General features: G+C 35.2%; 1 protein-coding gene across 6 annotated transcripts in view; it reads left to right on the top strand.

Moving 5' to 3' along the window:
- DENND1B (DENN domain containing 1B) overlaps positions 1 to 21669 on the top strand; it is a 175551-nt gene that overhangs the window by 102907 nt on the left and 50975 nt on the right. For all 6 annotated transcript variants that reach the window (XM_074317076.2, XM_074317075.2, XM_074317074.2 and 3 more), the window contains 4 exons: positions 2788 to 2833; positions 7607 to 7708; positions 18745 to 18870; positions 20898 to 20999. In XM_074317076.2, coding sequence (XP_074173177.2) covers positions 2788 to 2833; positions 7607 to 7708; positions 18745 to 18870; positions 20898 to 20999 — 376 coding nt within the window. The remainder of the gene's footprint in view (positions 1 to 2787; positions 2834 to 7606; positions 7709 to 18744; positions 18871 to 20897; positions 21000 to 21669) is intronic.

The following is a 21669-nucleotide window of genomic DNA, read 5'->3' as shown; positions in this document are numbered from 1 at the left end:
CACTTTTTGGTTTTAGGCTGTGTATGTGATTCTTCTTTCCATGAAAGGAGAAGATTTAGCTTCTAAGAGAATATAATATTTAAAAATAAAGGGAAATTAAGTTACTTAGACTATCCTAATAGACTGCTGTTGGTCAAACCCATGGGTGGTCTCCGTGAGGAAACTTAAAAAAAAAAAAAGGCTATTACATAGTAATTATTTTTGAATGAAGATTGATTGCTATCAAAAAAGAAGCAATCATAGTGGAACTTTCTGTATCCTACCTTTGCAAAATAACGTCATTGACAGAAAGATCTAGGACAGTTTTGCACATGGATGATAAAACATCTGTGTCGCCAAGGAGGTCTCCCTGACTTATTAACGCCCTGATCTAATTAGATTTCAGCTAGGTTTGCAAAATTATTTTTCATGAGATTTGGCTGATTTAATATTAGGATGTACACCCAGTTTTCATGAGAAAGAAACAACTACTTAATTAAATCGATATTCAGCAAAACATCATAATTATTTTAGGAAATTATGCTCTCGATTAATAATGTTTGCAGTTCTAACACCTGTGTGTTTGGGATTTTGTTAGAAATTGGTGAGATAAAAACACGTTGAGATACCCAGTGATCTCACAGAAAAAGTTTCAGTTTCTTCGTCATTAGGTTCAGGCATGGGAGATCGTCACTGAATTTTTAGTCTAGTTTAATAATTTCTAATTTAATAATTTCTATATTGTTTACATGTCAAGAGATAACTAGCTTTCATCAAGTGTTATCTTAGGTGTATTCCACAGGACTTCAGACTTTTGGTTCTGATCCACTCAGTGTTCTCCAACATCTGTAAAATGGACGTAATAATAATTATTTTTAGAAGGCTTAAATATTTTGATTAGCACTCATTTTATTAACATGTGCTTTGCGATTTGAGATAGCATGGGCTCTCTCTATTATAAATCTTTTGTGTAGATTTACAAACTGGAAGTTGGCACAGGTAGCTATAATAATTTTACACCATTATCAGTGTGGGGAGGGCTTGACATAGTTCAGATTGTGGGAGTCGCCTACCCTGTTTTGTGAGTTGCCTGAACCCATTGTGATAGCCCAGAATAGTTAGTGACATGTGTTTTATGTCTTTCACTGAGTCCCAGGAGGGATTCCAGAGATGAGAACGTGAGTTAGGGAAGTAAGCAGCCTTCCCTCATTTAAGCGCAAGTGGAGTAGTGCCCATTTATTCCTCTTGCTTCTTTTCTAAGGCAGAAAAATATGTTAGGTCTTAAGGTTATCAAAGCCTATAAGTAGTTCTCAACCTCCAGTCAAATGAAGTGTCCAGAATACTAGATCAGTTCTAGATGGTCTGTTGCATAAAAAAATAAAAGAAAAAAGGGAAGGCACACAGTTACAAAGGGCAGACAACTGAGAATTAGAATCTAGAATAATCAGAGGTAATGGATAGTCTAATGAGAAGTAACTTAAGAACTTACACCATTGTCTTTTTTTGTGAATTCTGGATATAAGTTAAAGCCATCCTTACGTATCTGGAAGTGTTTGAGGTCGCTTTGAACACTGGATGTGTCAAGGTGCCTGTTAAGTTTCAGGCATTGCTGGTCTCAGTAGCCAAGTGGAGTCACAGGAGTTTGGACAGCTCTGTCCCAATAATGACAGCGACGTTTGGAAAATTATGCAAATACTTTGAGAAAGAAGATGATCTGTTTTCATTAACAGAAAAGGTTTGCATTAAATATAACACAAAGATGTCTACAAAAGGAATGTCAAAAATGTTTTATTTTTAAAAAACTATTTGCGTATCTTCTATCACCTTTGTAGACATCTGCCTATATTTTCTTGTTAAATAGTATGTTAATTTTGAAATGTCAAGTTGAATAATTTCCTTCTCAGATTTAATGAGAAATATTTTTGAAGTTACTAGTGAGTCTGATTTGATGTTACAGAAGTTACTTAATGTCTGTATTTTCTGCTAGAGTCTGAGATTGACAATCCGTATATTCTGTCTATATTGTTTCTTATTGTATTATCGTACCCAAGGCCCTAGACCAGGTCTTGGCACCTGGTGTGCCCTAGATATTTTGTGTTGACTTAATTTAATATCATTCTTAAACTTATTTGAATATTTTTTAGTTTATGAAAAAGAATTGTAACAGAAGTGGAAGTGGGATAAATATGAATGCATAAATTTGAAATAAAAGGCAAGGCACATAGGCGGAAAGAGAGCACAGAAGCAAAATGATAACCGTAGGGGAGGGATTTGTTTGTCTTTGTACCTCTGGTTCCCAAACAATGCCTGGCACACAGTAGCTCTCAGTGCAGGTTTGGTCCTGACCGACTCAAAAACTTGGGGTGACATAGCAGGTATGAAACGTTGATATATTAAGAAAATCATAGAAATAAGAATCTAATTGAATAATAAAAGGTGTGCAAAGGAAATGTGAATAAATTTGATCATTATTTAGGATATATTTGATACGAAGTTTGTGGGAAAGATTCCCCTCAGGTTATGGTCTAGACCCTAAGATTCTTAATAAATAAAGAAGTCGTTTTAGGCATCCACAACTCTTGTTTTAAGTAGGAATGACTGTGATTTTTATGTAAATCAATCTTAATTTGAATCTATTAATAGCCTCTACGATTAAATTTGAGTTTTATGTGTAGAATAATTTAAAATATCTATTATAAGCTCTGTTAGAACTGTGCATTTAATAAATTTAATGTTTTAAACATACTGAATGGCTTCTATTGTCGTCTCAGTTCTGATGAACTTATGAATATGTGTCTTTTAACCTAGTGCCCCAATGCCGTATCTGATTGGAGTGCATTCCAGCCTCATCGAGGTGAGTACCTGCCAGACTTGACAGTGGTAAATTACTTCATGAAACTCATAGTTCACACAGCTGTGCTTTGAAGAAGAATAGTTGACTAGTAGAAAGCAGGGAGTAGTTTCATGTTATACTTCTATGATAATTTTCAAAAAGGTAACATGGAAATAGTTCATTTTAATTCATATACTAAATGACCTCCTTCAATGGCATGATGCCTGTTACAATAGATTTGGTAGCGTCACATGGTAAGTTTTAAAGACTGAAAACTTAAGTCCTTGATGAACCACTTTCTTTGTGGTACTTGGGATCTTTCATATCTTATTTCTTTTTCAGATCTGTATTTTGAAAGTCAGAATTTATGTAATTATGAGTCATAGAGGGAAAATGTTTTTATTTTACAAACTTACTATGATCCAATTTATCAATGTGCTTTCTCAAAATATAGTTTTATTGCACCAACTGTGCAATTTTTAATTAGAATATAACTTTAAATTTTTAAAAAAATTTTAAGTCCTATTAGGGACTTAAAATACAGTGATTTTTCTGCACTGTCATCACCTCATTCCAAAATGATTTTTTTTGTCACTGGAATCATCACTGTAGTAACAAACCTTGAACTTTCAACATCTTGAATTTGAAATCAGTGAGATTTCCGGAGAGGACTTCTTATAAGATTAGCAAATAATAAAATAAACAAAAGACTTGGATCAAACCAATAGACACAGGTCTGTCGCGTGGCATCATGCTGGCCGATTTCCGTTTTATTGAAGTACAATTCTGGTTTTGCTGGTGGTGCCTTTTGTACCTTCACTTAATTTCTAATGAGCAACCTACATGAGTTAGATTTGGTTTTCTTATCAGTTGCTGTCTCTGTATCTGCCATCAGTCCTCACTTTGTTGATCAAGGGCAATCCTGCTGATACTTTTCAAACTGGGGATTCCTTATGGAGAGCCATGGTCCTCTAGGAATCCTGACGTACGGACTTGTACGTGCGCTCTGCTTTTGGTCATTTTTCTTTCTTTTTGCAAAATGCTAGGGCAACGTTTATATTTATTTAACCTTTAAAAATGAATACGTTTTGATGAGTTTCTTTAGGAGGTTTAATTTGATTTTAATATTGAAGTCTGGGTTGGATACCATTATGACTCTTTACATTTTGTTAGCTTTTCGAAAACTTGTTCTTACACGTCAAGGTACTTACAGTGAAAGGACAAACTGTGTAAAATACAACATGAATGAATAGGTATTTAACCTGTTATTAGATTGTGGAATATGTGATTGGTATTTTAGTCATCAGTAGTTTGACTTTGTGCAAAATCTAATATATTCCACAATCTCATAACAGGTTGGTTGGTATGGTTTCAAAAAAGTCATCAAATTTGGTTTTGATATTAGTGCATATGTCTTTGCTTATTTAATGTACCTAATAGACTACGTAAATTTTACAATATAGTTACACAGATGGAAAATATTTAAAGTTGTTGATTGTACCTGTTGTTATATTATCTTTTTCTATAATGATTCTATATCAACTTTTGAAACTAATGGTTTAGCTTTTACAAATTATTGTAAGAAGGGGTGTATGTTTTACATATTCAATTAAATTTATCACATATTTATTGGACACCTATAGAAAAAAATCAGTACGTGTGGGTAAGGAGCAAATTTCAGAATTATTTATTCCTTAAAGCAAGGAATCTTGTCTTGGGGAAATAGTCCATTCTAACCTTAAATCGTCTCCTGTCACTGAATGAGAATGTTTAGAACCATGATTAGATTGGCTGAAATCTCTGTACCTACATACTCTGGGCTAACCAAACTGTCCTAATAGTCAGCTTTATTTGGTTTAATAGTGAATGAGGAAGTATAATAGGAACTTCAGGAATGTCTTTCAAGTAGCTGGGTACCAGTTAGTAACTTTCTCCTTAATCTGTTACAAGATGATACACATCCTGCAATTCCATTCTTATGATGAGTATGTCATTATGTCAGATATTATTTTACACTAAAATCTTCATCTTTTGAGCTTTTTTATTTTATATAAATGGTATTATCATTATGATGTAGATATAGCTATTTACGTATTTTTATATGTGAGACTGAACTGAGTAATTGTGTACATTTTGTTTGCTACAATTACAACTAATTTTTTTCTTTTAGGAAAAATCAAAATATTCTTTTATTCTCTCTCAGTGAAGAGAGCTTCAACACATTTCATCAGTTCACGGAGACTTCTAAACATAATTATTTGAAGACATGAAATTAATACTCTAAAATTTTTCTTTTAATTGTTTTTATGTAATCATGAGGAAAAGGTGGCTAGAAATCTCTCTTGAAAATGCAAATTTGCTTCTAAAATAAGGATAAGGGCATTTTGTTCTCCCTGCAAACTAGACATTAGGGATGAACTCAGAGCTGACTATGGCCTGTACTTGATTAGGAATAAATTAGTAGGGGCTACAAATGTGAGGGTTATATTGTTTAACATACAATGGATTCTAAATAAAATATTGACCCAATTCCATAAGATCACGTGACGGCTGCTACATCCACTTTCCTTGCATTAATGTGCGTGAGGCACGTCTGTAGCCCTGCACTGCATGTAGGGCGGCAGAGGGTATAGGAAACACCACCTTTCCTACCTTCCTGCTGTTCTTCATAAGACTGTCCTAATATTTTTTCTTACTTTCAAAGAAAAAGGCAAATTCTCTTTTCACATTTTCTTACTCTTTCCTCATTTAATCAAATTTATGAATTTTATGATATAAAAATGTGAAAGAGAGAGAGAGAACATTTTATATGCCATGTAACTTTCTACTTCTATTTATTAAAAAAAAAAAAAAGCTAGAGCCTAGTTTGGATGGCAAACATAGATAAAATACTGACATTAATCCAAATGAAAAATAAAGATTTAAATTATTGTACATAGTGTTTTCTTTCTTCTTAAAAATATTTAAAATTGTTCTCATTTTGGTGGTCTCAGTGTATTGATTTATTGAAATGAGCACCTTTTCCATTCCTGAGTGGTTCCTTGAACAAAATTTAATTTTCAGCTCTATCAGACCTTTTAAAACTAAGAGCAATTTGAAAAAGGTATATGTTTCATATTAATACTGATTTCCTTTATTCAGAGTTTTTGTTAGTGTCATTACAAAACCTTTTGGGGTCACATAGCCATAATTCTAAGCTATTTAGGCGAACTCATTTCATCTCTTCAAAGAATACATCAGGTTTCTGGATTAACTTTACAGTTTCTGTTAAAAGGACAGCTTAGACATGAAGATGGAAATCAAAATTATGACATAGTTTTCCCACACAAATGCCATTAGTATAAATACATCTTGCTTATAAAATATGTTGTTTTTGTCATTATACTATAATTTCTAGATAACCACATGTTTATGTATGTAAACCTTGTTTATTTATATATGTATACACATGAAAAGGAAGTGAAATGAGTTTGTTTATAAATGTTTTTAAAATAGCATCACAATTATAAGTGATTCTGTTAATTTCTTATAAACAACCATGTTCTGAGTCTTACTTAAAAATTATAATGTCTTTTACAAGACAGATTTTTAGAATCATCAGTCCCCCTGAGAATCCATATTCTACATAAACATTATAGATTTCTTACTAAATTTCCTACTAAAGACTACCATTTCCCCAGCAAATTTAAAAGTCTACCTAATATACAGAGATTTGAAATTCTAAATGAATCAGAAATTTTAGTCTTGACCAACTTAAAATAAAAATAATTTGTTTGGCCAATGTAAAATTTAAGGTATTTAAGGAACAATTCTCAAAAAATAGCTATTATTCTAGAATGTCAATTTTAAAAATATTTTTCTGAAATTAATTGACCTATTGCTAGTTGACCTATGCAATTATAGAATTCTGAGTGGGTAGATACATTCATTAATGAGCACTTTTTTTACATGAAGGAGTAACACTATTTGCTATTATTAAATAAAACTAATTGAATTATGATTTAAGTATACATATTATTTAAATAAGAAAAATAAACAGTAACTGTTTCCTTTCTTTAAGGATGAAATATTTCATGAAATTGTAATTCACTATCATTTGTCCACATCTTGAGATAATTTGACCAGTTGACTAAGCTGTCAAACACATAAGACAAATAAGTCAAATAGTTAATCTGATAGGCTATTAAATTTGATCTTTTCTATTGAAATTCAGGTGATAAATATTACTCACAATAAATTCCATATTACTACCCTCTCTGTCATTGTTTTCATCTTTCAGTCCTCATCATAAACTTACACCAAACAGAAATGGAAATATAGAGAACATATTTATTAATTTAAACTTCAGTTTATGTTAGCCCTGCAATATGATTTATGCTAAAAATAGGTATAGAACTAGACACAAGTTCCTGTATCATAAGATTGAAATTCAATTGATAAAATTTAATGGATAGAAATTTTTACAGTTTAATGTAGCTGTGCCAATTTTGTAAGTCTTTGTTGTAATTATCTCTTTGGTATTTAAATTATATTGTATATCTTCAAACTAAATCAATATGTCTCAATGAACACACATTCTATTTTAAGCATTTTTACCCAATCTTTTTGAATGGTTGTATCCAAACTTTTTCTCATAAGGCAAAGTTGTTTATATTCTTTCATAACGTCGGATTTTCCTTTTTTCTTTCCCCAAGGCTAATGCATTAAGATAATTTTCCCTACATTTCTAAGCTCATTAGATTTTGGAAGGAAAATATACTAAGATGTTTATTCATGATTGTGTTTTTCAAACAGAGAGTGAAAAATAAATCATTGGAGGATGTGGTTATGTTAAATGTGGACACAAACACGTTAGAATCACCATTTAATGACTTGAACAATCTCCCGAGTGACGTGGTAAGTCTGAAGGCTATTTTATGGTGAATATATGGATATATGTGTATGTCTGTTTTCTCCTGGGCCCTTGAATTACCAAGCGTTATTTTCCCCACTTTTTAAAATTCTGAAATACAGGGGTTGAGTGTGTGCAGGGGGTGTGAGAGGAATCAATGTAGATTCTGCGTTGAATATTTTTACCTTTTGGCAGTTGAGGAGATGTTGAATGGAACATCATACTCCTCATTGTAAAAGTAGGATCATAATTAAAAAGCTCGGTGCATTCATTAGGCAGAGGTTCTTTAAACGTACGTCTCTTCATCTCATCTTAATCATTATCTTACAAAGTAGGCATTTCTGTCTGCCTAGTGGCATGTCTTGCAAAAGAATGAGAGTTTTTGAAGGAAGAAGAAGAAGGGGGCCAATTATCGGCTTTGCTTCCCTGCCACCTGCCAGCGCCATTCCTTTTAATTAATGATCTGATGGCACTGGTCAATATAATAAGAAATGCTTGTACAGTTGGGGTCAGAAAATTCTGGCTTTGATCTCCCTCAACTTTCTGAAACATTTATTTGTTTTCTCTAAATTATTTCAGTTTTATTTTTAATCTTTTCTATCCTGCTGAGGGCCGCAAGAATGAAAACCTACATGGTTTGTCATTTGCTTTGGCAGAGCAAAGACTGCTTACTTATAATTCTATTTGTAAATTAAACTGCAAACCCAGTTTGTCATAAAAGACATCTGATCCTTTTGAAATGACGAAAACTGTCTTTTGTCTGTAAAGGCTGATAAATTAAGTGCCAGTTCTCTCCTGGTCTTTGATCTCGCAGAGGGTTTGTGTGTGTGTGCATGTGTGTGTCTGCAGCTTATAATAGGATATATTCTGTATTTCATGTTAAATAGACTCCAAAAGTACATTTTTTGGCCTTCATAGTCCTTAGAACCGGGCAAAAATGCACACTAATATTGTTTCTGTATATATTTCAATGGCTGTTTAAAAATATCTTTATAACACAGTTGCAAGTTAAAATAACTCCTTTAAATATCAATTGTTTCAGGGATATTAAAATTTATGAATAAAAAATCCTTAGAATATATTTTCTGTAATAGTGCAAGTATTTTGAAATCATTATTAGAGAGATCGAAAAATTGAATTTAAAAATCTTAAACAAAAAATACAGTAATACTAGCTTCAATTGTTTTTATGGCTAGTGATAGGAAAACTATGATTTTAAAGTCAAAATCAGGGCATGAATATATGCCCATAAATAACCTAAAAGACCTGCTGACCTTGAAGCAAATTAAATTGAACTACTTTATCTTACTATCGTAGAATTAATGCGATGTACGAACAAATCCAAACCCAGGCCAGTGAGGAATTATATTATCTTTTTGGTTCATTATAAGTAGATTGCCTCATTATAAAAATTTTGCAGAAGCTGCTAGAAATGGTTAGAGTTATTCGTTTAGAAATCCATCAAAGTGTCCTTCATTGGATAGAGAAGTAATTATGAAAATAAAGGCCCAACTTTTAAAAATATTTTCCTTATCTGCATGTATTTCCTACTGTTAATACCCTAAGGAGAAGAGATTGTTTATTAAAAAAAAGGAAGAAGAAGAAGAACGGGATAAAAAAGAGAAAGAAATCAGCTTTTCTGTGTCATTAAAATTTTTATAGTCAGCTTTAATGATAGCTCATTCTTTCTTTGAGAAAATCTTTAATAGTAATTGTTTTGATTGGTGATTCTTTTTTAATTAAGAAGTACTACCTTTCTAGTCACATTAGTTTGATATTAAAACATTTATTTAAATATATGAAGAAGTTAAACAATATTCACAAAATGTAAAAGCTTAAATATATAAAATGACAAGAGGAACCATCTTATAAGCAACAGTTAACTAGACATAACTGAAATAGTAAAGTATATGCATAAAAAGGGTCACTACAAAATGCTATAGATATACTATTGCTTGAAGTTAAGGGCCATAGTCTTACAGACAAATTTGAAGAATGAATAAATTGAAATAGCTCTGGAGTAGAGCTTGGATTGTTTACTCGAAGGCAGTAGAGGACGTTTTAAGTTACAGTGATATTCTGAAAAATACTTTAGGTGTTGGTTCAACTATCTCTGACAAATGTAGATTTATCATCAGTTTTCCAAAAGTGATCTCTTATAATTCTGTAGGAAATATGATAAAGCATCAAAGTCATACTTTCTATAATTATTAATATAAATGTTTTAAATGAGGCATGTTAAAATCACCCATGTTCTTACTGATTTTTGTGTGTGTGTGATTTGAATTAATAAAATATACTTGAAGGCTGAAAAATAGTCCTACTGGTATTGTTTGATTGTTTAATAAATTAACTGATATTTAAATGAGGGCCTTTTAAAATCATTCCCCAAAACGTTTAAATTATACTTCCAGGCTAGATGCCTCTCTGTCATGTGCACTCGATTATGGTGTCAGCTTGACCAGTGGTCTTGGCTGTTCAAAGGTCAGCGGTCACACTTGTCCTGCATTACTAGTCTTTTTTCCTGTGGACCCTCTGCTGTGTTGCATGCTGTAATCTTCTTAATGGCTTCATTCCAATATTCACACATAATATTTTAGATTTATTGACTGTTAGAAATACTACCATGCCAGTAGCAGTTCCGCTACTCTTAAGGTATTTAAAATTGGAAAAATAAATCAGGGCAAAGCTTTCAGGAATCCTTTGTTTTCCTTAAGGGAGGGGAAAAAACTCTCTTCCTGTCTTCTGACAAGAACACTTGTTTTTCGATTTCATCATTTCATTGTAGATTTGGATCATTAAAAGAAAAAAAACACAAATTTTATTGGAAGTGATGTTAACTATATTGATTATTACATGGAATAACTTTTAAAAGCAGTAGATCCATTAAAATACACTTTTGTAGTTTTTTGCCTATGAACACACTGTGATTTTATTTTTTATTGGCTAAGCCAAATATGGATACCTTCAAACACATGTAGTTTTGAGTCTTTTAAAATAAAAAAGTAAATTTTAGGACTATGTAACAGTATCAATTGAAGTTAATGTTGTGATATGTTTTTAAGTGTGGGAGTAAAAGAACCAGTTTGATTAAATGTAACATTTGAAATCTCAAATGAGTTCATTTTAATTTAAGAAAATGCACTATTGAGACCCCCCCATTCCAAGTATATACACAAATTTGGTTTCAATTACACACTAATTTAAAATGTTGTATTTCTAAGCTATTACTGCTCATTTTAATTTTTATGATCATTAACATTTTGAAAGTAATTTGGAAAATTGTTACTATTTCAAAAATAAATAAGGCAACCCACTTGTAGGAAAATTAAGTTAATTAGAATTATAATGAGATTTAGGAAATCTGTCTTCATGTGACTATTAAGTTAAAACAATTATAAACTAACTCTCCTAGATGAAAACAGGTTAGAATTGGCATCTGAAAAAGTTGCATGCATTAGAATATTCATTACTAGGAACATAAATTTGACCTATATTGCTTAACTGTCTTTAAATAATTTTTCTAGATTATAAAAAATAATATACTCTGAGACAGGCCAATATAGTTACCACTATTTTAGGTAAGAGGAAGGCACAGAAAATACATGTTAGCAGTGTTTCTAGAGCTTTAGTTCATACAGATTTTGAGCCTTACACTTAGGCCCCAGCCACCAGACCACGGACCCTCTCCTAGAAGCGTGGTATACAGTGTGGTAATAACTCTTTTCAGATTCTTACAGAAGCTCACTGTCCATTCTAATCTTGTTAAAGAATATCAGTATGACCTCTTTCATTTAAATTGGGATTTTCAGCACCGTTTTAAACATTCGTTTTCATCTTACATCTAATACTGTTGGAAAATGCTTTTCTGTTTTCTACTAGGAGGGTATGTAGAAAATGTAGTCCTCTTAAAGAGATATTATACAATTCACTGTAAACCACAGTGTATCATATATAGGAATGTGCTACATTTGGTATCAAGCATGGAGAATTCCTGCAATACTGAAGAGACCTGACTGTGAAATGGAGTCACTTAAACTACCGTGCATCTTGTAATGCGGCTTTCACGGAAGGAATGGGTATTTATTGTGATAGGAAAAGGAAGGACACAGATTGCTCCGAATTAGCAGAAACCATTCAACGCCTAAAGAACTAGAAAAAAACACACCCCAAAACTCTGACTTTAAATACAATTTTAGATATTTGCATTCAAGTGACTTAATTTGGGAATAGGTTTGGAAAAGAATTGGCTTTTTCAGAGAATGTTAAAAATTAGCTTTAAAAAATTAAGTGTATAAACAAATTTAACTCACAACTATGCAGATAGTCAGTAGGTATGTTTATTTGTTGGCTATTTAATCTAACACGAAGGTTTAGTGTGTTAAATTGTCATAGGCACGTTATAAAGACAAACAAAGGCCCCAGAGAATATTCTACTAGTTTCAGGTTTTCCACAGCAGAGCTGTAGTCCTTACTGTGTTTAACAGTAAAAATGGAGTCCCCAGAAATGTCTCGAGTGGCCAGGTTAGAAAGAGAACAGGATTCTTTTGTTGGGGTTCTAGAGTGATTTGGAGAACATCGTTTCAGTTTAGTGGAGTAGATCTGGGGAGACAATCGCTGCTTTGGCTTAGCCTCTGGAGCTGCAGTCACGCCCTCCCTTCACTCTCCAGCTGTTGGAGTTCAGGCCTCTGGATGCGCCTTGCCCCAGCCACCCGCCTGGCACTGGCCTTTGTGACTAGCTGGCAGGCAGTGAACGCTTGGTGAGGGGAAGTCGGATTGCATTTCTTTTATCATTTGTAATAGAAGTTGCTTTGTAAATTCCCTGTCTAGTCTTCCGTCCTAGAACATTTTCTAAGGATATTTTCATCTGACTTTCATAGTCATGAAAGGAAGAAACCTGGAAGCTTGTTTAATACATACTTTTTAAAACATCCAGAGACCATGGTATGCTTCTGCATCGCCTTGGGTGTCTGGAAATTCACCATTCTTGCAAATCATGATTATGAGAGATGTGATTGTTTATAAAAAGTTTTTTGTTGTTGTTTGTAAGTAAGCTATTACAGATTGTGCTATTTTTCCTACTGTTTTCTTCTTGGTGTGTATTTCTTAAATATAAGCTTTAAATACAAAAGCAAAACAAAACAAAAGTTCAAAAACCTTAAATAACTGAGCTTCCCACCATTTAAAAGATCTTTGTTATTTTCTCTGAATTGAATCAGTTCCCACCACAGCAGTGACCCAGGCTTTAGTGATTTCCCCTTTTGTATCTCTGTACTTTGGCCATTTTAAAGTTGATTTATAGTTTGTTGCTCTTAGTGGTTTAAATGTTCATGAAGTCCTTTGACTTTCTCAGGGCTTTTCATTTCCAACTAAATTCCTGGCTTTTCTGCTAATGTCTTTTTTTTTTTTTGTACGATTTCAATAGCATACTTCTCTCTTACTGCTAACATATAGGTATACATACATACATATATGTGTATATATATGTATTTAAAAATATAAAGACCTTGGTTTTGGCTTTAAAAATTATTTCCAGTTTTGTGTCTAGCTCTCTAAGTTTTTGACTTCTTCATATTGCATAATATTGTGAGTACTGTCACAATCGGAGTTCCCAAATCTTGCTGATATCATAACGAGGTGGTGAACATTTAAATGAATGGTGTTTCTGGGCCACATCACAGATATTCTGATCCACTTAACGAGAAAAATTCATGTGGAAGTGTGCCTGGGCCAGATGGTTCATGCATTCATGCAAAAAGCGTTTACTGAGCACTTCCTATAAGCCTGTGCTGTGCAAGGAGCTGAGTAAACAGGAAGACTGAACGTTCCGTTTGACTGGGCCCAGCCCATGGCCACACCAAGCCCCAAGGGATGCTGGGAAATAATGGGGTTAACCCAGCACCCGTCAAAACTTTAGGATTTCTGTTAGCAAAGAAAGGGGGAGTGGATGTTGGTGGACTGAGAGCCATCTCTGCCATAAGGAAGCTGAAGGGAAAATAATTTTAGCCCCGCTGACATGCCATTTTTGCCAGTGTACAAACTCAGATCAGCATCTGGTGGCCCAACCACCTCAAGGTGTCACAACATCTGTGCAGAATTGGCTTGAATGATGAGTATGAAAAAGCCAAGCAACGAGGGAGGAGGGGACTAGCACATACACAGGTTCTGCTACGGGGACGAGGTTGGCAAGCTCAGGAAGTGGAAAGAGGTCCTGGTTAGCTGGAGTGAGGAGAACAAAAGAGAGGGCTCTGCAAAATGAGGTTGGACGGTAGGCAGGAGTGAGGCCCCAAGAGACTGGTCGTTCTTGTTAAGGACTGTGGCTTTATCAGAAATTCCTGGGAGAGGAAGTGTGAGCCACGGTTCCTTCTGGTAATTTCATGTTGGGTTCTGGGTCCCGCAGGTCTCTGGGTAGAGAAAATAAAGGGGACAGTCAGGCGAGAGACCATGTGCAGTTGTCTAGGTAAGAGGTGGCAGGGGCAACTCAGTCGTGGTAGGAATTTATAGAAGAGGGGGCAGCTTTGAAATCTCTGTTAGAGGTCGGCCTGACAGGCCTTGGTGACACAGTGCACGTAGGAAATGACAAGGGGAGAAGTTCGAAGAGGACCTGCATGATTCCTTTTTGAGCAACTGGATGAATGGAAGTGACGTCGCTTTTAGCGACAATGGCGAGGCATTGAGCTTGAGGTGGCATAGGAGCAGTTTTGGTTGTCTTAAATTTTAGGATGCCTCTGGAAGGAAAATAGTTGTAGATGACACCATATTAGTTAGGTTTTGATAGGTAATTAAACATACAAAGAAGCAAGGTAATGATACCCAGCAAGGAGGTCATATGCTTTTCATTTAATAAATGTTAAAGGTTACTGTTTTAATCCTTCAATAGAAGCTTGTTAGAAAATTATATTAAGAGGGAAAGGTTAATTTTGTTTCTTATAAACTGAACATTCAAAGGATTAAAGAAGTGTAGGAATTTAATGTCTGATTCAAATGAGAACCATATCATGTTTCATAGGAGAATAAAAGACTTTAACGTTTTTTCTAAAGCAGGTGATTATTTGAAGCTTTAACTGTTTTTCTAAATGTGTGTAGTTTCTAGAGTACAGTTCAGGTATGTAAAAGGAGACGTTGGAAAACATCCTCGCTGTTTTAGGTTGTGTAGGTTATCTAAATAATATTTCTGAACATTTATTTTCACCTTCTGTTCTTTGGTGTTTCTCTTTGTGAACCTTAAAAGTGAAATTAAAATTTTTGGCTATATGGTGGTTAATTTAATTTTCCTGAAGGAATGCATCTAAAAGTGAAGTAAGAAAAAAATGTGTCACTTCCCTGAAAAACTCAGCTCATTCCTTCCCTGACTCCCCTTTGCATTAACTGAGCCATTACTCAGACGTGAGCACATGGCCGGCACTCTTTGAATTTATACCTGTTTGCTATGATTGCTCTTGTAATCTCATCTAATTCCGAGTCACTTCGGTGCTGAGAGGGTAAGAGTAGAGAATTGGTGGTGATGTTACTTGTGTTATCACTTCTCCCACGATGGCTGCCTAAAGGCCTGAATTCTCAGTGTAAGAAAGGCGTTTAAATATTTCTAAGAGCAGCCAATTGATCTTTATTTCTGAAATTCTTTTCACTGTTTCACTTTTTTTTGGTCCACTGTAATGCTTAATTAGACTTGAAAAATATTTACAGACTGAAATATATGATAAAATGAAATGTCAATTTTAAAGCAATCTGGAGCCCTTGGCAATTGAGAATAAAAAGCAAAAAGACTGACACTTCCTCAGTATCCCATAATAACCACGTGACTAAGGTCCCAGATGCTTTTCTGAATTCAGAGTTATATGTGAGTGTAAACTTCAGGATTCCATGGGCAGATGTATATTCATTTCGTAACTAAACCTACAAGTTTGTAACTTAAAGCAGAAAATGCTATTTCCCAGACCAAGTATTGAAAAAGTGCACAGGAGATATCCCCGTTTCTAGAGGTAAAAACTGCTAAAAGCTAATTAGCACTGCAAAGGGCAGCGGTAACTGGTGATAATTGACCCCAGCAACCTAACGGACAGCAGGCAGCAGGGCTGACAGGCATTTTATATTAGAGCAATAGCCTTATATCTAAAATGGACTTTAGAAAACAATTTCATTTTCTCAGGCGATGTTTGACATTCTTTGTGCACACAGAAACACTTCCCTCGGCCACCCTTTTAGTCTCTGCAAAACAGCAACAACCACAGGTCTACTGACAGGGGAAGTCCACCAAGAGAGGCCAAGAAGGAGCTCTCTGTGCAGTTGTGTAGTTGAAATCATGTAAAATAGGCAAAGGAAAGATGGAACCGTATGTCTTGCTAGGCAGCTGCTTTCATCTCACACGTCTGTAGAACAGTACCGTCCGCTAGAAACCGCATGAGTCACAGACGCAATCTGAAATTTTCTAGCAGCCACATTAAAAAGGAAAAAGAACTGCGTAAAATTAATTTTCTTAATATATTTTTGTTTAACCCAATACATTCCAAATATAATTGTTTCATCAAAATACAATGTATTAATGAGACGATTTTACCTTTTTTTTTTTTTTTGATACTGAGTCTTTAAAATGCCGTGCATATTTTACACTGACAGCTGATCTCAGTTTGCATTAGTCACATTTCAAGTGCTTGTGTGTCTTGTGGTTACCGTATTGGATAGCAAGTTCTAGAACAAGTATTTCCTTCTTTTCCTGTTTCTACAGAGTTCCTGAATGACTACTTTTGGAAGTGACTAGCACATATTGATGATTTGGTTAGGGAGGGCTTGTGGCAATGTGATTAAAAGCCTGGATAACGTGAGCAGCAACTAAGCAATTATGGAGTTGGGGAGATAGAGGCTTAGGAAGGGTTCAACTTGCCTCATTCTCTGTGAGCGCATGTGTTACGATGGTCCTAACAATGCTTGATTTGTGGAGAACTGAACTGTTCATTTCATGTTTTGTAGGAAAATATACTTCGAGGCATTTTCTTTTGTAAAGGTAGAAGTCATGATATTTTAAAATGTGTTTTTTATTTCCTAAAGTAAGGTTTAAAAATTACCCAACCATTTACTTTTTATAATACTTAGAAAGACTGGAATCATACTCCTTCTATCACAAGCTCTTTTCGGGGAGGCGGTAATTAAATACGTACATATATTGATATTCATTCCCATTGATTTGTCTTAAAAGGCACTTGAAACTTAAAAAAAAAGTAATGTTATTAGAAACATTAGAATGAAGGCCATTAAGTCAGAAGATTTGTATTCGCATCCTTCAGCTGCATTTATTGTTTGAATGTGTGGGTTACCTAAAAATGTGCATTTATTGAGTTTGATTTTAATAATGAAAACTTCCTCTTCAGTGAGTCCTGGTCTGTGCACTTTGTGAGCTAAATGCATTAGGCTCTAAACTTTTAACTGAATCTATGGAGCTTGGATATAAATTGAAAAGATCACAGCTGTGGGGAGAAGACCTATCCTGCAAAGGCCTTTCTGCATAGATTATGAACGTTATAACTCAATAATTTTCTCAAAACTATGGCTATAATTGGACCCAATGGGGTTCTCTTCCTTTGATCAGATCAGAGTAAGTGTGACTTTACACTGGAAAATGTCACTCCTGTGAAGGTTTATCACCTGTAGAGCTGGTCTTTCCTCTGATGCTGTGTTCATTTCTCATTAGCATTATTCAAAGTTTGGTTGTTAATTAGGTTGACACTTCAATTACAATCATCATCTACAAGATTAGTCAGGACCGCTTGCATAAAGAAAACCATTCTTTCTTTGCATCTATACCTGTAAAGGAGAGATGACATTATTTTGTTATCCGGTCGTTTCATAAGGATAAAGCATGCTCTGTGAAGGGAACAGTCCAACCAGACTTGGTCGCATAAGTCCCTTTTTTTGAGAAAACAGACATTTCAACAGAGCTTGATGTCCCCACGTACACGAGCATCACTATTTTTCAAGTGTGCAGAGTCATTTTCTATTATGTGAGAAAGGAACTGATCAAGTGAATGGGATGGATGCACAGGAGGACGTCACATCACTTGCCCCTTAAAACTAAGAGTACACCTCAGGGGCATGGCCACACTTACAAACTAATCCTCTAAGTCAGGGCCGTTCATAAATAATATGCATTTTTAAAAATACACAGAACTTATCGGCAATGTAGGAAAAATGATAACAAATTTGGGTGCCTTTTGAAATTATGCCAGTTCCTTTTTCTTTGCTTTAAACACATTAATATCTTAATCTGATTACTGGTTCATAAGGCGGTGGCATTGAACTCAAACACAGCGTGTGGTGGTGAAAAAAACTGGACAGAACTAGGTTTAAATCTCAGTTTTGCCACTTATTAGCTATCTAGTGAGGGCGAATTGGTTCACATCTTTGAGCCCCTGTTTCTTTCTTGACTCATAAATGGTAATATGAATGCCTTTCATAGAAGACTGTGAAAATTAAATGAGACAGTGTAACATTTTGCATAATGTAATTCTCTACTCATGGTAGGTTCTCAGTGACTTTCACTTCTCTCCCCCCTTTTTATCTAATAATGGTGAAAACTATTCAATAAGTGACGGGAAAATTGCTTGTGCAAATGCAGCTTCCAAAAATAAAATTAAATGGTGAGTGATCCTGGGGACCTGTAACAAACAGCCTCATCTAGCAGAGATGAGCGGTACCCAACCGGCTTCAGCTCAAAACAAGTAGACACATGTTGTAATTGCTAAAAATCTGCAGAAAAGTGGCTCACAAGCAGTTTACCGTAAAATAATTAAAGCTTATTTATGTCAAGAGGCCTTGGGAAAAAAAGAGAGCATAGAGCAATTTGCATTAGCACGTTACCATCGGCTCCTGCTTTCCTTTCAATTAACAGACCAGCAGGTGCTCTGTGCAGTTAAAAAGATAAGCTACCGGGGAGGAGGATGAGTTTGGGGCTGACCTGCAGACACTGTGGTCCGCCTGCTGATTGGGTTCGTACCTCGCTGTACCAATTTCTGAGGTGTTAATTTAACTGTTCCTCTCTGTCACGCAGGTCTCGGCCCTGAAAAATAAGCTGAAGAAGCAGTCCACCGCGACGGGAGATGGGGTGGCCCGGGCGTTTCTTAGGGCACAGGCTGCTTTGTTCGGATCCTACAGAGATGCACTGAGATACAAACCTGTAAGCGTCATTTCAGCACTGTTTTCCTCTGCTTCTTTATAGTTCTTTGCAATGAGGCAAAAACAAAGCAGAACAAAAAATGCAACATTTTAATAGTACACCTTAAAAAAGTATCTGGACTTTTTAAAGTCCAGAATAATATGCTTTAAAACATTATGTTCAATCTCCGATTTCTTGACTTTTTGGTCTTAGTTCTTTTGGTAACCTTTAGTTAATATTGCCCCCATTCTTTTGCATATCACCTTATTTAATTTTTCTATAATTGGAGTACTTTTAACTAATGAATGAATTCTGTTAATGTATTTTAAAGTAACTACGCGATCTTCTTAAGATCATTAATAAATTAACCAGACAGTTGGGTTTGTTAGATTAATGGGTTTAGAAATGACAAGTACAAAATGAAAGTTTAAAAATATTAGAACTTGAAAATTTTGCTCTATTTGGAGATTTACTGTCCTCCTAATTCATAACTTTTCTAAGTGGGCTCATCTGTTTAGCATATCCCAGCTCATTTTGCCATTTCTTGTTTTAATGCCCTAACAATGATTATTAAATAGAATTGTTGCCAAGTTATTAGATGGTCCTAAAAGATAGAAATAAAAATGTATTTGTTTCTCTATCTATTAGTTAAGTATGTTACACTGCTTTTCCATGACCAGATAAATAAGCTGTAATGGGTAAAAAAAAAACACACAAAAAAACCCGGAGACGATGGTAAGACCTGCTGTCTAGTAGGAATTCCATCATTTTCCAATTGTGTGACCATGACCCACTTCCTGAGTCTCTCTAGGCTTCTTATTTGTAAAACGTGAATTTTTATACCTTTCCTGTCTACCTTTCAGGATTGGTGTGTAAACCCTGTCATCAACTAGGAAGCATGAAACAAATGTGAATGGGTTATATGTGTTGTAAACTGACTTCCGACTTCGTTCCCACCCAGTGGCTCTTCCATTCCGAGGAGTCACTGACTTGTTGGCAGGAGTCCTGCACTGTGCAGGCAGGGCAGCTGCTGTCTCAGGGTGACTAGATGTCTCAGCTGCATGCTACTCTCCTTGAAATACGCACGTATCGTACAGCATTGTGGAGCTCACAGTTCTGTACACACTGTGCGTATCTCACATGGGGGAGTCTCTCAAGAGTCTAGAGTTACAGGGTCTCATTCTTTAAAAGACTGGAAAGCAGTCATCCAGACCACAGTAGGGCATATTCATTTTCGAATCACTGAACATCAAGGAAAACAAAAATGGATTTGAAAAACACAATTAGTGATTAATTTTAGTTGTCAATTTTTTTGAAAGAGCGATTGATTTCAAGTTTACCAGCACAGTTTTAGCCAGCAGCAAGTTAGCTACTTTTAAGAATTCAAAAATGTGAGCCCACACTAATGTGCTAACTCAATTAGAGGATGAGCTCGTAGACTCTAGCACCAGACGGGGTTAGGTCCCAATCCTCATCCTGTGACTGGCTCGTTGCAGGACTTTGAGCAAATAAACCTCAGTGCCCTGGTATATAGGTAGTGCTCTGTGATTTACCTGTTGTGATGAAAATTGATGTTTTAGAAGTAGTAAAGTTGGTAAGGAAATCCCATTAACATAACTAAAATAAAGTACTCTTCTCTGCTGTCCCCAAAGAAAAACAGTGGCATAAGCATGAGGGTACTTTCAGTTGTTGGACCTTCTCAGATATGCATGCTATTTTTAATACTCATGTTCAAGCTGATGATATTACACCTTTGTTTGAAGGGGTTTAGTCTGACTTTGAGGGAGCGAAACTGAGCAATTTTAAGAGCGCGAGGGCACTTTGATTAGGAAGCCACAGTATAGGCTCGTCAGGAGAGGGGATGCTAGTGGCCTGAAATCCAGCTGTTTGGTACAAGGGTCTGTTTGACTCTTTTAGACTTGTGCACGTTGAAGGTGATTCTGTGTCTTACATCTTACACTTCTCTGGACTCTCCATGTGCCTCTTTGGAGCGACTGGTTCTCTCTGGCTGTTCTCCTGACCCCGTGAAATTCTTTCTCTCTGTCCAGGGTGAGCCCATCACTTTCTGTGAGGAGAGTTTTGTGAAGCACCGCTCAAGTCTGATGAAACAGTTCTTGGAAACGGCCATTAACCTCCAACTTTTCAAGCAGGTAAGAGCAGACTTCTGCATTTCTTTCCATAATGGAAGATGATGGGAATGAAACAGAAACGCGTAACACATTTTTATCACTGTTAATTTATGTCTAACCCCTGAGTAATATCTTTTCTAGAATTTCAAGAACTTTTTCTTTCTTTTGTTGCCCTATAGCTATCTATGGCATGGCACTGCAGAAATATTACGTAATAATAACTTTGCTATTAAAACATTCCTCATTGAAAGTGCTAAGCTGATGGTCTCTCAGAGGAAGAGCGATCACGCACAGTAGAAAAAGCAACATGGCTAGTTTCATGTGAGGCATCTCAGTCTAAGGACTTATGTTGGTATGGTACACTGGTGCAGTAAACAAACTATGTATTTTATAGGACAGTCCCAATGTAATCCGCTTTATTAAAATCATTCATAAATATGCAACTTTTTAAGCTTTGCAAGACTTTTCATAATCATAAATCAAAATTCAGGAAAGATTCATAATCATACTGTGTGTCTTGATTTGGGGCTTAGAAAATGTAATTGCTGTTTCAGGAAGCAGTAGCTGAACATCAGAATTCAGAAAGTTTAGATGCTCATACCATTGTGTGACGATAGCAAGTCTCTTAATTCGGGCTTGTCTAGTTTCTGTTTATGTAACTTAAGTTCTTAGCACTAGCTTTTCTTATTCC

Source organism: Rhinolophus sinicus, chromosome 6 (genome assembly GCF_057876585.1).
Source record: "Rhinolophus sinicus isolate RSI-liver-muscle chromosome 6, RSI-T2T, whole genome shotgun sequence".
Lineage (NCBI taxonomy): Eukaryota > Metazoa > Chordata > Mammalia > Chiroptera > Rhinolophidae > Rhinolophus > Rhinolophus sinicus.
This window is presented reverse-complemented; position numbering and strand designations above follow the sequence as displayed.